General features: G+C 31.6%; 3 protein-coding genes across 5 annotated transcripts; 1 reads left to right on the top strand and 2 right to left on the bottom strand.

Annotated features, from left to right (window-relative positions):
• Positions 1 to 927: 927 nt before the first annotated feature.
• Positions 928 to 8,781, bottom strand: LOC108871126. The gene is given in 2 exon segments (XM_033289216.1): positions 928 to 3,890; positions 4,154 to 8,781. A coding segment is annotated over 1 exon segment (270 nt). The 5' UTR covers positions 8,361 to 8,781; the 3' UTR covers positions 928 to 3,890; positions 4,154 to 8,090.
• Positions 8,782 to 11,873: 3,092 nt separating this feature from the next.
• LOC117133079 lies at positions 11,874 to 14,659 on the bottom strand. Of its 2 annotated transcripts, none has more exons than XR_004456920.1 (3): positions 14,104 to 14,659; positions 13,912 to 14,002; positions 11,874 to 13,846 (listed from the first exon to the last, which is right to left on the bottom strand). XR_004456920.1 is itself a non-coding variant. In XM_033289212.1 (3 exons), exons 1-3 carry the CDS (start codon positions 13,987 to 13,989, stop codon positions 13,320 to 13,322), a joined length of 441 nt encoding a protein of 146 aa, XP_033145103.1. In that variant the 5' UTR covers positions 13,990 to 14,659; the 3' UTR covers positions 11,874 to 13,319. The 2 variants fall into 2 exon arrangements, 1 of the variants encoding a protein (XP_033145103.1); XM_033289212.1 differs by having other exon boundaries at positions 11,874 to 13,565; positions 13,730 to 13,846; positions 13,912 to 14,659.
• A 267-nt stretch (positions 14,660 to 14,926) lies between these two features.
• On the top strand, positions 14,927 to 17,987 carry LOC103855571 (protein BTR1). Of its 2 annotated transcripts, none has more exons than XM_009132577.2 (8): positions 14,927 to 15,155; positions 15,278 to 15,349; positions 15,836 to 16,074; positions 16,149 to 16,255; positions 16,636 to 16,829; positions 17,135 to 17,199; positions 17,363 to 17,520; positions 17,604 to 17,987. In XM_009132577.2, exons 2-8 carry the CDS (start codon positions 15,283 to 15,285, stop codon positions 17,698 to 17,700), a joined length of 927 nt encoding a protein of 308 aa, XP_009130825.1. In that variant the 5' UTR covers positions 14,927 to 15,155; positions 15,278 to 15,282; the 3' UTR covers positions 17,701 to 17,987. The 2 variants fall into 2 exon arrangements, with proteins under 2 accessions (XP_009130825.1, XP_009130824.1); XM_009132576.2 differs by having other exon boundaries at positions 14,931 to 15,155; positions 17,072 to 17,199.
• Positions 17,988 to 18,128: the final 141 nt, after the last annotated feature.

Raw genomic sequence — 18,128 nt, 5'->3', positions numbered from 1 at the left:
AACCTATCAACATTTCGTTGTATTTAATTATTTCTTATTTATTCTGGCATTTAAATTTTCCAAAGCCTAATAATATACAACAACATTGCTTCGACTTTTACTATTAATATGAATTTACGATTGGTAAATTATATTTATACAACTATACGCTTTTTATAATATAGTTAACCTTTAATATTTTCATAGCTATAATATGTGATTTTAATTAAACATATTTTACTCAAATGTGGACTAACATATTAGATCACATATAACACTAAAATGTAAATCATATATTTATAACAAAAAAACTAGATTTTTCATCCGCACATCCGTGCGGATAGATTTTCATTTTATAAATATATAACATATACCATCGCAAAATTTTCAAAGATATAATTTACATTTTAGTGTTATATATTGTGTAAATCTATAATGTTATTGGTTATGTTTCTTATTCGATATTATTAATGTATAATGATTTATTTTATATATTTTACTTTATTATTAATTATTATTATATATTAATATATTTTCGAGTTTAGTAAAAAAATTCATAGTATGAAATAAACAAATTGAGAATTTCGTTCATTTTTTCTAATTTTTACAGACTGAATACAACACATTTTAAAATTTTATGTAGTTACTATAGAACTCATATTTTCTTAGCATAATTTATATTTCTATGTTATTTATTTTAGTATATTGTGGGATTTTATAAGTAAATAGATTATAATAATACTATATTATTAATTATGAAATCAATCGCTGCATTAATTTAAAAATATTTTAAAATTTTATTAAGATTTTGTTAGATTTTTTCCAACTTATTTTGTTATAAGTAAAAATAAAATTTAAATTTACAGTTAAAATTTATTTATTAATATCTATATAATTTTTAAGATTTTTTAGAAATGTTATATATTAAATATACTCCCTCTATTTCAATATAGATGATGTTTTAGGTGATTGTTTTTGTTTCACAATAGATGATGTTTTCACATATCTAGGTAACTTTAACTTTATCAAAAACTGTGTAGCCAATTGTGTTTTTATTATTTTTTGTTTATAATTAAATAAATTAGTTTAAAATTATATTTTAATGATTTTATGTTTAGAAAAGATAATTTCGTAATATGTGTGCAAAGTACTAAAACTTCATCTATTATGAAACGGAGGGAGTATTAACGTAAATAATCAAATAGATGCAATTGATGAAATAGACCTAGTATGAAATTTTTATGGTATTTCTTTTAATAAAGAAGATATAGAATATAATTATAAAATTTGAAAAATATCATACACTTTTATTTTATTTTGTTTTATAATAAAATCTTATTTAAATTAATGTATAATAGTATATATTATTAATTATGAAATTAATCAATGGTATTTTAAAAAGATTTTGTTAGATTTTTTCTCAACATTTTGTTATAACTAAAGATAAAATTTAAATTTACAGTTAAAATTGATTTATTATTAATATCCTTATATATTTAATAGATTAATGTACATAACTAAATAAATGTAATTAATGAAATGGATCTAATAAGGTTAGTATGACTTTTTTATGATAGATAAAAATGGTACTTATTTTTTAATAGAGTAGATATATGCACAGACGTGTGGGTTCAAACTCTAGTTTCTTCTTAAAATAACATTCATTAACTGATAAAAAAAACTAAATTACCCTACATTATTAATCAAAATCCTACATTGATCCTTAAATGCTAAATCCTTAACCATAATCTAAAACTCCAGACCTAAATTTAAATTCAAATATAAATATACAATTATCGTATTTAAATAATTAAGAAAAATAATTCAAAATTTAATTTTAATATATTTAATTAATTATATAGTTATAAATAGATATATATCTTTTAATGAATGTTGTCTAGGAGATTTTCTGTGTTATTTTAGAAAATACATGTTTTAGTGCTATTTGATGGTATTTGGTTTGAATATTTTTTTAGATAATTTTTTTTACAAATCTCTGTCAAAATTTAAACAAAATTAAAAATATTGTTAATACAGCAGTGAAGATATTCTCATGACCTTTTTACCAATAATGATGTCCTTGTAACTACAAAATGCGGTTTAACTGCGGTTTGTTCAAGAGAAACGCATGCTGCGGAACAACTGCGGTTTGTGTAAAATAAGCGGTTCAAAAAATAGTATGAATGGTAACATGTATAATAAATAGTATAACGGCGGGATACATATAATATATTTTAAAAAAGCAATGATACTAATATAATATTTTAAAATATAAAATTTATTTATAAATTAGTTTATATATCTCAAATATGAAATTTACTATGCTATTACTGAAATTTTATTTAATTTATAAAATAAATTATATATTGGAGAACTTTACAAATCAGATTCACATATACCTCATCTAAAATATTGTATTCAAAACTTTAGCTAGGCATGGACACATTTATCCAGAACCAAAATGAACCAAACCGAAAAATGAAGTTTGGTTTGGATTTGGGTTTTGATCCTATCATTTATACTAGTGGATCATATATCTTTAGAACCGAAAAGCTAGAACCGAACGAAAAACTGAACCATAATTGAATCGAGATCCGAATAGGTATGTGAATTTCTATAATATAGTTTATATATTGATAAATATTAACTATATTTGTTTTTATAATAATCTAATCTATGTTGCATGGAAATTCGGTTGAAGGTATGTTTCATGTTTCGGAAACGTTTCAGAATCGGAATCTTTCGGAAACTCGCAGAAACGCATTGGAAACTCGTTTCTTAAAAATCTCAGTTTGGAAACTTAGTGGAAACTTGCGTTTCTATTGTGGAAACTCGCGTTTCTGTTTTGGAAACGCTAAAACTTTCCAATTAGTTATGATTTGTTGTTATGATTTTTATTTTTGTTAAACTATTTAATATTTAAGTACTCGGTTTTTGTTATTTTGAATTTTTATATGATTTTGATGTTTAATAATGACTTTGGATATAAGCAGATTCTCAACTTTGTTATCCAAACCGAACTGAAACCGAACCAAACTTTCTAAATACCAAACGGATCCTAAAGCTCTAGAACCGAAGAAACGAAAGAACCAACTGAAACTGAACCGAAAAGTAGTATTGATGTAATTGAGTGAAACATATTTATAATTATATAGACAAAATAAAATTAAGTAAATAAGTAAAGATAATATAAAGATATAGTAGATAAATGTATAGAATAAAAATAATTTATTTACAATAATATAACCTCTTAACCACACTATATTTTTGAATACAGATTAATGTGCTCTAAATAATGTGTTAATATGTAAAATTTTAGAAATATTTTATTATTGATGAAAAACAATCAATAAAGAACCGCACGTTGAAACACATCTCATTTGCTGTGATTAAAGTTTGCATGGCGTTCCACTGATTTTCTTACGTAATGCGAACCGCCTGCGTTTCAGTTGATTTTTATATTATTTAATTTTCAGCTTAAACACATCTAAATATTTGTGTTGAATGGTAACCTTAATTGCGGTCCAGTCCGTCCCGCATGTCAACCGCACTATACATTCATAGCCAAAATCTAAAGAAAAGGACAAGGTAAACAGTATATTATCATGTGCTTATATGTGAGAGCTCTTGTATAAGGGACCCCAAAGCATAAACGATTTGACAAAGGTACAGTATAAGGAGGACGAAGGGTGTCGATGACGACGAGCATGTACTTTTTATGATTTCGATTTACTGTTCGATGAAAAGACATCGGATCAATATATTCCACGTTTAATCCATTTACATAGATTGCATGTAACCATAATATATGCCGCATTTCATAAAATAAATAAATGTCTGCTACATTGAATACAATTGCAGACATTGCATTTATTTGAGCTTTGATTTGCGTTATACATTAGTGAATGGTACTCCCTCCGTTTTTTATTATAAGTCGTTTTAGAGAAATTTTTTTGTGCCAAATTATATGTCGTTTTCGGTTTTCTATGTAAAATTTATTAATAATTAATGTTGTATGACCAATGGTAATATATCTTATATTTTTCTATTAGTTGAATTGTGGTTAGGTAAATAATTAATGATGTTTTTGTTTAGAAAATATAAGAAATTAATAGTTTTTTTAATCTACGTGCATAGTTGTAAAACGACTTATATTAAAAAACGGAGGGAGTACGTTGATAACAATCTAACATTTGATAAATGATGAATGATAGTAAATGATAAACTACATTTGTTCAAACATGGGCTTCCAACATGGGCCATGTCCATTGCATGCTCATGGGCAATTGCCATGTGTTTCAGTTAGATGTTGCTCCTTGTTTATGTCAGTATGGAATTGAAGCTACATTACTTTCTAGATGTGCCAAGGAGTCTGCTGGTACATCATGCTTGAACTTGGCGGTAGGTGCTCACGGTTACTTTGTAATTATTGACATAGTTAATCTTCCGTTTCACTCTAGTTGGAGCCTATATACAGCTAAAATTATCAAATAAAATTGTAATGTACTATTAAGCGGTCGGTTTGTTTGTCTATTCTCCGGACAGGGCTTGTGGACTGGACACTATCGAACCAGAGAATCTTTCAATAATTTTGAGATCATACACGAGATAAAACAATGGAGTTCCACTATTCAAAAATGAAATTACAACCACATATGTTGTAGATGACATGACTCAAGACCAACAATGCTAACAACCGTCTTGATGCAGATTCACCACCTCGTGTTTGATTTGCATTGAGAATCAAGTAGAACCCCTCGACATATATAAAACGAAGAAGAAGAAAAATCATTACAAAAGCTAGTTTTAGTACCCGATTTATCAATATCTCAATACTTTAGACAAAAGTATTTGAAGACAGACCAATTCACATGCGAGTTTGGACTCAATCGACCCTTTAACAAACCCTTTTTCGGCCATCTACTAAACAAGGAGGGACCATGCATAATTAAATCCTACATAACTTTTGGAAAGCTAAAACGTGCAAAGCTTCCTTTTCTTCATGTCTACATCGATAACTGACCTAATGAGTTGAGCATTTATTTAATTGTGAACTGTATCAATCGGAAAACAGTGAATTTAACGAATTCATAAAATTAATTGGTATGGGGACAATCGAGCAGAATCAAGAAAAGTTTGGTATAATAGTATATAAATGGTCCCGATACTTTATAATTCTCCAACAAACTTTTTTTTTTTGAAACAAATTTTTACTATTTAATTAGCAAACTAATTTTACCAGTTATTAAGTTATATGGCCTATGGTTAATTGGTTATATCATCTACTCTCCAGTAACTTAATATCATTGAATAGAATAAATATGAGAAATTGATGTCCGGAACTTCCATAATAATCAAAAAAATAATCGTATAAAGTATTTTATTACAATTTATATGTTACATTCTTAATTACCATATATATTTTCTCATTTTATATAACTAATACTTTTGGATTCCTTTTTCGATGTTAGTTCTGTATATGTATTTTATTTTTGCTGTATATATATGCATATATATGTTTTGGATACTTGATACCATTGTTAAAAAGACAATCGGACATTTATGCAACATAAACATCCAATAGAGGACCTTTTCATGATCGTTATCTACTTCGTGTCATTCGAAAATTAATAACTTTTTTTTTATTTAATAACAAATAACTTTAAGTATTTAAAATAGAACTTTGGAAACTAGTTTGATAGTATTATATAAGGACAAACATGCACGTTACGTTTTACTTGTTTCCCCTGTAGAAATTTTTTGTAATATCATTTTACAATTTTTTTGTAATATCCCATATTTATATATTTGCTATTAGGAAGAGGAGATACATTTATATAGTAAAGATGAAGAACCTAAAACTTGAATACAAATAATTTATAATAATTTTATAAATATTGTGGATCTTAGCTATAGTGATTGTCATGATTATACCGATTAATAATCTCGATCATTCATTCCCTTGTCTCCACCGTACTTTACAACAAACAAGATATTAAAAAAAAAACAAATACTAATACTTAGTTAAAAAAACAAATAATACTTTAACTAAGCCACGTAATGAACTGTATTCATATATGTCAACCAAGTAAATGTAATATGTAATATCATTTAGATAATTTCATGCGTTGATTCTTTGTTTGTATAATTGTATCGAGTAGTTCTAAGTAGGTATTCATTGATCTACTCGCATAAAACTGAAACCAGAACTTAATAAAAAAACAACTGAAACCAGAACAAAATCCTTGCATCTCTTTTCAAATATCACATTATTCTTATGAAACCGACACTCAGTTTTAAGTTTAGCAGTTAGACTAATGTGTCTGTTACTAAAATTCCTTTACACATCATCGTATATATAAAATAAGATTAATCTATTGATCATATATATTAGCTAAATAAGTAATACCAAATCTTCAACAAACAAATAGAGCTTGAAAGGCATGAACTCTCCAATATCAACAGAAAAGTTTTATTGTTGTCAACAACTAAAGTAGTTCAGAAGGAAAATTTAAAATAGGAAAAACGTCCCAAAGGAAAAAAGTTAAAAAAAAGTAACTCTATTGTGTTAAAAATCTAAGTAGAAAATGGAAAGAAAAAAAGACAGTGAGATTCAGATATTGGGAATGATTCAGAGGATCGTTTCTTCTTATGTACCTTTGTTTTGGGTTTCATCGTCTGATATTACCAGTCACTTTCACAGATCTACCCTACATCACACCACATGCATCCTCTTAAAGTAAACATGTGGCATATATCTTTAGATGATAGATTCTCTGCACAATAATACGTAAACGTAATTACCTTATGTAATCAACACTTATACATCATGTCTGAGTATGCTGACTTTTAGTTTTAAGTAAATTTTGTTTTTTTTTTTGCTAAATAGTTTTAAATAACTTAAAAATATTTAATTATGAATAGGTTTATATATTTGGCATCAGGAGTCTATTGTAAGGCATATATACAACCCATGATTAATTCTAACGTGTCATGTCGTGCGGATCCATTGTAGATATTAATCAACAAGAATCATACGTACAAAGATGCAATGGAATCTTAATTAATAAATGAATAAGGCTAGTTCCTCTCGTAATGGATCTTAAATGATAAAAAAATAAAATAAAAATTAAACCGATTGCAATTATATAACAGATCTTACTATAAATACACCTAATAAATAATATATTAACAAATATATTTTAAATAAAATTGCATGCGTAAATTACTAATGCATGTACAAAAAGTCTAAAGTCTAAACACATGACATGTCTCTAGTTTCTTTAGCGGTACACCACATAAATTCTAACCAACCTCTACGTTTATCAAAAACTTTGGTCTGAAATTTGAATCCTTTTAAATATACCTAATTTGTATATAATATTTATTAATCAAATTTTGAATCCTTTTAAATATACCTAATTTTTATATAATACCTATTAATCAAATTATATATATTATAAACTAAATAGTAGATGTACTATTGTGCATTTTTTTAAGAAAGGGCCCTACTATTGTGCATGTTCCTGCTTGATTGTTTTCCAAACATATGCATGTTACTACTTTAACAAATATGCAGGATAATCTATTCGCATTAGTAAAATTTGATTTATTTTTACATTTTTCTTTCTAAAAGTAATACATAATATTGCATATATGGTGTATACGTTTAAATGGCTAAGTTGAAAAAAGAATGATGCCAAGTTATAATTTTTTTTCTAAATTTACAAAAGAAGTTTCAACCACAATTGGTGTTTAGACTATTGTAGATTTTTTTGTAGCGATCAAAATAAAATATAAAGTACAAAATTATAAACTAAGTTTCAGAATTGTGTAACTTCGATTAGTATAATATTTTGGTTGAAAGGTGGTATAGTTTTTTTCTCAAAAGCAGTAAATGAAGAGAAAGTAGTGTGGTTTCTACTTTCGTGTCTTATCTTTCTAATTATATATTAAGATATATATACACATAAATAAAAGAGAAGCATGTATGTAAAGACAGAAGCACATATATACAAGAAACCTACAAGTCCACTTCTCTAAGAAGATTTGTTCAGTATACACGACAAAACACAAAAACAAAACCTTCAAGAACAACTCCATTTAAATATCTATAAAGAAATGAATCTTGATTTAATACAAGATCTGCCCATGCTGAAGTTCCCATCACCCATCAAGATCCCATCCAACAACACCAACAGAGATGATGACGGCAGCAGCGGCGGCTGCACCACTCCCACTTCCTCCGACCACAAGATTCCTCCCTCCACCGCCACTACTCCTCCTCCTCCGCCTCAGAAACGCCGCCCACCTCCGTCGCCATCATGTTTCATCAGATCTTGCAAGAGGAAGCTTTTGACGCCATCAAAGGTTGAGATCATCGTCAACAAAGATGAGATCGAACGCTTCTTCTCCTCTGTTTACAATCACCAGGGCCGTCCCTGTAATACGTGAGACCCTAGGCAAGAAAAAAAACGGGGGCCTACACATTATTGTAGAACATAAAGCTTAGGATAATTTTTTTTTTTTTTTTAAAAGCTTAAGAGTAATGGAAAAAGAGGAAGAGAGCCAGAGATAAAAAATAGTCAATGAAAAAAGTTAAAAGAATAAATTTTACGTAGGTCCCATTTTAATTTTGTGTTGTTATCTTTTTCTGTTTTTCATTTGTACATTTTCATTATGTAACTGTAAATTGTGATAAAAAAACATTAGCTGCATAATTTTTTTTTTAAATGGAGGCCTTTGAAAAATGGGGGCCCTAGGCCTAGGTTTCATTGTGCTCTGTCCAAGAACGCCCCTGACAATCACTCAACGACGTCATCCCCCACAACAACCACCACCAAAACGGCTCTCGCGGTGGTTAGGCGACGGAGAAGTTTCCGTTCTTGTTCACGAAGATGATCAATAATTGGAGTTAACCACAATAAAGTTAAAGGTTCCTTCATTTCGGTAACTTTTTATTTATTTTATGTAACGATTCTCAACTTTACACGTCGACCCACTCTATAAATATACATGTGCTATCGATCGTTGGAATCTTTCTTTTCTTAATAGCTTCATGAATTATGTAAATGTTCAATAAATTTATATTTGCTAGTTGCTTTGTAAACGAACGAACGAACAATTCACTAATTCACTGACTCAGTATGTACATATCATCTTTTAGTAAAACAATGTTAAATCGACTAATAAATATTTCAGAAGAAAAAGCCAAAATTAGAATATTTCCACTGAAAATTAACAGTGAAAGCCCATAGCACAGTAACAGTGAAAGCCGAAGCAGTTCAGTGTTAGATGCACTTTCGTAAGATGGACATATGAAATTGAAAATTTTACACTTACACATACTTTTTCCTTCTTCCATATCATATAGACATACTCTCTACTTGTCCAGTACTTTATTAGACTCAAATGACTTAAATACCCCACAACCAGAAACACCTCTAGTTTAGTTAACACTTTTTACACCTTTAGTTTAGTTAACACCTTTTACGCTACTTTTATTTTTTATTTTTACCTCAGCCAATTTCATCCACCTTACCGTAACCCTAGATATTGTTTATTCCCCTCTCCCCACCGCAGTTATATATTCACGTCGTATCCATCTCCGAGATTCTCCTAAATCTCCCATTACTCAACACAATTTCATCTTCTCTTCTCTCAAATCTACAATTACTCAACACAGTCTCTGAATCCTATACATCGTCGATTGTTCTCTTCGCGGCGCAGCTCCAGAATCATGCCGTCTTCTTCGCCATCCTCCAAGTGAGTCACTGATATTAGCCGCTTCTCCGGCGAACAATGACTGGTATGTATTCTCTTCTCCGAAATCTCGAATCTTTCTTACATAACCTTATTTCTAACTAATTCCTTTCAACTCGTCATGCATACACTGGCGTGTGTTCCCTACCAGATCGCCGTCTTCCGAAACGGCTCTTTGCAACAAACAGGGGCAGAATTTCGAACTCCTCTTCGTCGACCACTTCTAGTTTACGCGTCTCACTCTGTGCCGGTGTGACCACATTGTCGTGACCAGGGTTTCTCGACCATGGAAATTTCACTTCTTCCTCCTCCGGTTTCGTTTTGGCGTTGGAGGAACTCGGCCCGCCAGTGACGACGGTATGGTCGAAAGCGTTGTTGGTGGTGCAGCTATAAGTTCTACGGTTAGTGTCCTCGGCATTGAAGACCTTCCCCACAACATCAGTACCGCAGTTGTCCTCTCTTATGAACAGGACATGACCATGCAATACTCGTCCATGTCGTGACCACAAGTTGTTGCACCTGCAAAAACATAGGTAGACATCGTTTCAGAACAACACCAAAACAAAGATGGATCCATCATAATCTAGGTCTCTTCGAAACATTACCCACAGATTTGGTCGCCGAAGGTTTTTCTGCTTTCAGAGGAGAAAGAAGATAAGAATAAGCAATTAATAAATCTCTTTTACCGCTTCAAGCATCCTTGTACTGCTTTAAACGAGGGCTGTCCAATCCTTTCCAAAAATATATACATCTAACGGCTCATAATAATCCCACTGTTTCATGTACCTTCCAATTTTTGACTAATTTATTACAACCAGCCCATATAACGACAATCTCAAATGTAATTGCTTGGCTCCTTTAGACTTAACCATAGTTAGAAAGTTTGTCCACCAGAAGGGTTTTTTGGAGAGAAAAATAGCTAAAGTAAGGGGAAAAGTATGCCTCAGTTACAAAGTATGTGAACATGCAACAAACAATGGAAAAGTACTCTTAGACGTAAACAGCTCTATGAAATTCGTGAATGATCAATAAGAATTATGGAATCAATGTAACATATGTTATGATGGTAATTAATTAGATACACGTAGCAATCTCAAAATAACCATGTGAGTGAGAGATGTCACGAGAGAAAGAGTGAAAATGAGTTGCCTTTGCAAGCAATTATTTTTGTCGGCCACGATAGATGTATATAATGTGTTACCATGGTGTGCATCATCATGCCTCTCGATGATCCGATCTAATTAACATTACATATTCTGATGATACTAAAAGTTAAAAAAGAAATCAGCATCATCAAGATTATCTAAAAACTCGAAATGTTAGTGAGAATACTGAAGACATGAAGTTCAGATTAAACAAGTAATTAATAAAATTAGATTATGTAAAATGATAAAAAGTTATAAGGTTAAAAGTTCATGTAATGGCGTTTCAGGTGTTGGTTTGGTATGGTAGGATGAGATGTGTAATAGTCGCGTGTCTTGTGAAAGACGTCACGAGAAAAGATAATGATGCCTTGATCCAACTATTTTAAATTAATATTTTTGAATAGATTGTTGCTTATTTTACAAGCTAATTAAAGTAACTATTGTAATCGAGTAAAGTTGATCGGAAATTCATGTTGATCTCTGACATTTTTTTGAGCCGACAGGTAGAGCGATAAATATGGCTTTGGGATCGGTAAATTAATGTTGTTTGTGGATGACGTCTCCTAGAAAAATTAATCTAAAATTTGTTAGGAATGCCCATCCGTCACGTACTCGGAAAATCGTATAGATCAATACTTCATACACTTCAATAGTTTTTTTTTTTTTTTGTAACTTCATAGAAACTAGTTGTATATGATTAATGTATTTCTATTGTAAATCTGGACATAATGAACATTTTGTTGATAAATCAGCGTTAATCTGAAAGATTCATTAAGATGCTACTAAGTCAACGCATATGCTTCGAAATTTAATTTTGTTAATGATTTTTTTTAAAAGGCTTACTTCATTCTTATTCACAGCGTCGAGAGTGTTAAAAGTTTTATTTAAGGACTTTTTAAATGGCTTACTTTATTTAAGGATTTTTGGATTAACTTACACAACTTCGAAAACTCGTGAAATGTTGCAATCGTCTTCTTCGCTTATGAATTGATTTTTTTTTTTTTTTGAAAAAGTGCTTATAATTATGAATTGATATTGTGAGAAACGAATTTGAACTACATGTTATTCTGAATCACTTGAGATATACGTAATGTATGAGTTTTTGATATGAGTTTCTTTTGATATTTGAATATTGTAGAGGGTCGAGCTATACTCGTATAAACATTGTCAATATTTACTACTTACTGACATATTATCGACAAATTTGATCTTTAACAATGGGATGACGTCAATTAGCAACAAGTACAAACATTACCAAGTATGAGATTAAACAAAAGAGGTTAAACAATATAATATAGTTTACATTGTAGATTTACTTTTCATTATGGAGATCTTGTGAATGCGATGTAAACAAAGGTGGATAAGCACGATGATGATTGATGAAAAACATAGAGTATTAATTTCCATGATCCTTGTTAATTATGTTTGATCAGGTTTATTTTATTAGATCGTGCGTGAAAGTACCTACAATAAAAATGTAGTACTTTATATAACACGCCGTAAGAATCAACAATGATGATTATTCCAGCACATGAAATCAAATATTATTCGATATTAGTATCAAATCAACAGGTTATTAAAAAAATGTTGGCTAGTGGGGTACAATAATTAGCCGGGTTTGTTTGGTACAGTATTACCATCATGAAGTCTGCAAAACTTTCTAGTATCATATTATAAAACGAACGTCAACTGAATATACTGATCTATATGTAGTCTTTTTTTTTTTTTTTCTTCTTCTGGTTACTACTTACTACTGAAATACAGTTCCATTATTAAGTTTTGTGAATATATACGATGGATATGTAATTAAATAGCTTATAAAATTAGGTTACAAGGGGTAGAGATGAAATAAATGGAATTAGACCAAACATTTTTAATGACATTGAAACAGAAAGTATTGAATGGTACTGTGGCCAAAGATCGGAGCCATGCCTACACATTTAAATAGGGTAATGATCTCACCTTTCACCACATTAGTTGTTTTTACCATTTAAAAGATTTAACTGCTTTGGTGCTTTTACTATTTTGTCTTACTCGAACAGTATCAGAGTTTCACATGAGTTGTGGTCTGGTCTAAAAGAGATGGCTTTATATCCCATCTCATCTAAAGCTCTACTTAGTTCATGACTGTTTAGCTTGTACTAAGATTTGATTAATGGAATGAAAAAGAAAACATGAGTTCTTGTCCTAAAAGAACAACTGTTGTCTAATCTAATATTACAATTAATCTGGTCTAGTTCAACCTATATACAAGATTTAACTCACACTTTTAGCAATTAAATCTATGACTGAGGCTAATCATTAAACCAGTTTAACCGGATGGTTTAGCTGAATTTTTTTCCCCTTGAATCAGCTAAAAATATACTTTGGGCTAGGTAAAATACGGCACATTTTAAGGTCGGGTCAAATTTAAATATTTATGGGTTTTGCATATTATGGGCTTTGGCTGGACCAATTGACATTCCTAAATAAAGTGGAACAAACAACCATTCTATCAAAGAATTTTATTCCAGAGAATTCAAACTCATCTATGGTCATTTTACAAGAACACATTTGAAAAAGATGAAGACTTCTCTGAGCCAGGTAAGGTCCATTTTGATCTACTATCAGATCTCGCCAGTCCCAAGAGGTTGCCTTGAAGTGTCTCCGGAAGCCCATGGCTTGATAGTCTTTGGAGAGCTAGAATCACGAGTAAAAGAGTATGTCAAGATTATATTTCAAGGAGCCAGGATGATCTTTCAGTTTAAAAACATGGTGGCCACAAAGAACCAATGAAACGGGTCACATTGACGCAAGATAAGTGATCATAAAAGGTAATAGTACAGATATGTTTCCCTTCATACCTGAGACAAGAATCGTGGTAGCATGAGTCTAAGAATCTGGTCAAGAACTTGCGTCCCCGTCGCCTCTATAGCTCCCACAGGAAACACTCTAAACGCAAAAGAAACCTCTATATTGACCTACAATTGCCAAATAAGTCAGAAACACCACAACAATACACTCATTAACTAAGCACTTAGATAACCTCAATGACTGCATCTGAAGTAATCCGTTGCTCTGATGAACCCTCCAGAGTGCTATCACATGATACCCGGTTCACCATAGAAGCTGCATAACTAGAAAATAACAAATGTTAACAATCACCAAATCTAAATTACAAAAAGGAGCATGCTTTCGAAATGGGGTTTTTAGTAGAATCATATAAAGTGATGCTTACCATCAAATTTGTCATTTTGAGCAACCACAACCGGCGATCGGGAGGACAACCATCACCACCAGCTTTACGCGCGGTGTATCACTACAGTTAAAATACGGCGAGTGTTGTAAGCAGGCCCAATAAGAGCCCATGAAATAAATATCTAACCGCATGGGTCTAATTGAAATTATATAACGAGAAGTAATTGCTAATTATAAAATTAAAGTATAATGCAACTTGATTTGGTTGGTCTTCTCCCAATTTTAATTTGTGATACCGAGAAAAACTATGACTAATAAAAATTTCACTAATTAATCTGCATAGCATTGTCATGAGGCAAATACTGGTTGCCACTTCCCATTATTGTCGGACTAAATACTTAAATCACATTATAACTAATACTATTGACATTCATTAATGGACCAATCCAAATAATAGACATGCATTACCATTAATGGTATCTAATCTAAGTATCTATTATCTTCTTTGTCAACTCTGATGTGTTGTATAGTTTGAAAATCTAATAATGTGTAATCACTAACTTTTTTTTTTTGCCAATGTATAACTAACAAACTATGAAAAATTCAAAGTTCAAAGAAAAACATTTAATGGATGCAAAAAAAAAAGAATTCAATGTTTAATAATTGATTTTTATACTAAATTAATAATTGATTTTGAAAAGATAAAATCACCTAATCTAATAATGTGTAATCACCAACTTATTTGTCATCGTAATTTAGTGAAAGTTGAGTTGATTTAATAATTTTAGATATTTAACTATAAATTTGCCCCAAAAAAAAAAAAAAGATATTTAACTATAAAATAATAAGATTAAAAAAGGAAAAAAACAATAGAATAAGCAAGTGGATAGAAATAGATTAGTGGAAAGACACAAAGAGCCAAACCTTCAATTCACTTCACAGATCGCTCGGCGACAAAGACGACGAATCCGAGGAATCCAGCAAGTGTCCAGAGACGCAGACTAACTCCTTCTCAGATTCAGAAAACCACAGGCTTGAGAGAGTGTCGGTGACGGAAGTAAGGAGGAGATTCGAATTTGTGCGAGAACAGAGGTAACTCTTTGAATTTTCTTATCTCAATCTCAGATTCCCACGAACGACTCTTATCTCCTTTTGTATTGGTAATGTCGATTGATTCGATTCGATTCGATTCGATTCTTATATATCTTATGCAGCGGCAATGGAGTCCACCGAGTCGTATCCCCCTGAAGAGCTCACCAACAGATCCCCTGAACCTTCCGAAGATGGTATTCCCGATCCGATCTGCTCTTTTTGAGCAAAGATAATGCATTTCCGTGTGATATTGACATCGTAGATTTGGTGGTTGACGCAGCCGGCGTCAATTTTTTTAATAAACTCTTGTTCGTTTCATTGACGCCGGTACTGCGTCAGCGTCTACGAAACGAACAACAACTATTTTTATTGAAGCCGACGCCGAAAACTGCGGCAACCAAACGAACATGACTATTGAAGAAAATCTAGTAACTTGTTTAGAATGCAAAATAATTATACTTAGGAAAATAACCAAATAATTATGTGATTTGAGTTAGATCAAATTCATCTTCATATATATTTTTTTTAATCGAGGTTGTATGTTTTTTTTTTAGTAAAGATTGTTTTTTTTTCTGCCTTTTTCGAATTTTCAATTCAACGTTTAGCTCAACTACTGATGAGGATTCTATGCTCTCTCTCTTTCTCTCTTTGACTTTATAATGATTTTTCTCTCTTTGCAGACTCTGCTGAGAAGCCAACGCACATTCGGTTTCTTGTATCCAATGCGGCGGCTGGTTCTGTCATTGGGAAAGGAGGCTCCACCATCACTGAGTTTCAGGCTAAGTCCGGTGCTCGGATCCAGCTCTCGCGTAACCAAGAGTTTTTCCCTGGGACGACCGATAGAATTATTATGATATCGGGATCCATTAAAGAAGTTGTCAATGGTCTTGAACTTATCCTTGATAAATTGCACAGCGAGGTATATCATTTAACTAATGTATACATAGTTTGTTATGACGAGAGCAGTTTTGACTTTTCTATTTGTTTGTTTAGCTTCATGCTGAAGAGGGTAGTGATGTTGAGCCTAGGAGAAGACTAAGACTTGTGGTTCCTAACAGTTCTTGTGGAGGCATTATTGGAAAAGGAGGGGCCACCATCAAGTAAGTTTTTTTTTTTGTTCTGAATTTGTCGCAGAAGATACTATGAGATTGTCAGAGCCTCGATGCTCTGTTTCCCTTATCACCTTTTATTATATAGCACACTAAAATCACCAACTTACATCTAGAATGCATCTGGTCGTGTCCTTGCATTGTTTCCATGCTCATTCCATACATAAACAAGTCAAGATCCTATAACAGATGCAAAGAGTTTTCTGGATAGTAGAGATGACTCAGTTTGAAGTATTAGTGTTAGTTAGGGATGTCTAATTTCTCTTTAATTTTTAGAATATGGCTTTGCATTTTTTTTGGCGTTAGGAATATTGACTTCAGTAGTACTGCTGTCACCAACCGTTAAAAGACATTTATTTCTATTGACACAGGTCATTCATTGAGGAATCTAAAGCTGGTATTAAGATATCCCCTCTGGATAATACCTTCTATGGGTTGAGTGATAGGCTAGTGACATTGTCTGGAACCTTCGAGGAGCAGATGCGGGCTGTTGATTTGATTTTGGCTAAGCTTACCGAGGACGATCATTACTCCCAGAATGTACATTCCCCATATTCGTATGCAGGTATATCAACTCAGTATTAGCTTAGTTAGTTTTTTTTTTCCTCATTAAAGTTTATTTAGATCACTTCTGGACTATTCTTTGGGTGTACACTATGTACATTATCAGATGTCAACTAGGTAGTAATGGGTTTAAGTATCTTTCATCTCACATGGAATTTCTATCTTACTTTGGGTATTGTGTATGGTGCTTGTCAATTGTTAAGCTTATTTTTCTTGTAAGTTCCTTTTAAATCGACATTTTAGGTCTTTCCTACTCTGGTTTTCATGGTCATCCATATGCGTATGTGCTTCCTTCTGTTGCAACAGCGGGATACAATTCGGCTAACTACGCACACAACGGTTCTGGAGGGAGGTATCAAAACCACCAAAAGGTTAGTCTCTTTGCATCATATTCCACCCTGTTTATGAATATATATTGAAGTGTGGTGTATAATTTTGCATAATATATGTTCAACCCTGTTCATGTAAATGCACTCAGAGATGATTTCTTTCGTTTGATCATTTCTTAAGCTTTGTTTTTGGTATACATTCCAGGAAGAGGCTGGTAGCACGGTGACAATTGGTGTGTCGGATGAGCATATAGGCTTGGTCCTTGGTCGTGGAGGAAGAAACATCATGGAAATCACTCAGATGACCGGTGCTCGTATTAAAATATCAGACCGAGGAGATTTCATGTCTGGAACCACTGATAGGTAAAAAGCTAACAGAGTTATAACCGAACAGTGTGTTGAATACCTCTCATGTCTAAACATTTGAAATGGCAAAAAATGGACAGGAAAGTGACTATCACAGGATCACAGAGAGCAATTCAGCAAGCTGAGACGATGATAAAACAGAAAGTTGATTCAGCCTCTGAGAGAGAGACCGAATAAAGAAGTGTCCATCTAGGTTCCTTATTGTTGGTCATTTGTTGAGGCTTAAGCTTTCAGATGGGGATCACAAATGAGGCAGAGAGTTGTCTCTAGGAGCTTTGTTGTCTTCTTGTTTCATGTCTTGACATAATACAATGTGTTTTTTTTTTCTCTTGGGAGAGAAGCAGGTTTGGATTTAGAAGTATTATTTTCACTTTGTTTTTTTTTAATAACTTTATTTCAGTTTTGCTGCCCTTGAGTTCTTTCTGTTTGTAACAATTTTACAATAACACAACCATTACATTGCACTTGCTTCTTTCATTTATTTTCATTATTTACGCTCATTAACAAAAACTTTTTTATATTTCCCAAAGTTCCCCTATCTTCTCATATCTATACAAAACTACCGATCCTTTTGGCTATTCACCTAATTGACAAGTAAGCTTTTG

Source organism: Brassica rapa, chromosome A03 (assembly GCF_000309985.2).
Source record: "Brassica rapa cultivar Chiifu-401-42 chromosome A03, CAAS_Brap_v3.01, whole genome shotgun sequence".
NCBI classification, from domain to species: domain Eukaryota; kingdom Viridiplantae; phylum Streptophyta; class Magnoliopsida; order Brassicales; family Brassicaceae; genus Brassica; species Brassica rapa.
Note: the sequence above shows the minus strand (reverse complement) of the source record. Positions and strands in the feature narration are given on the sequence as shown.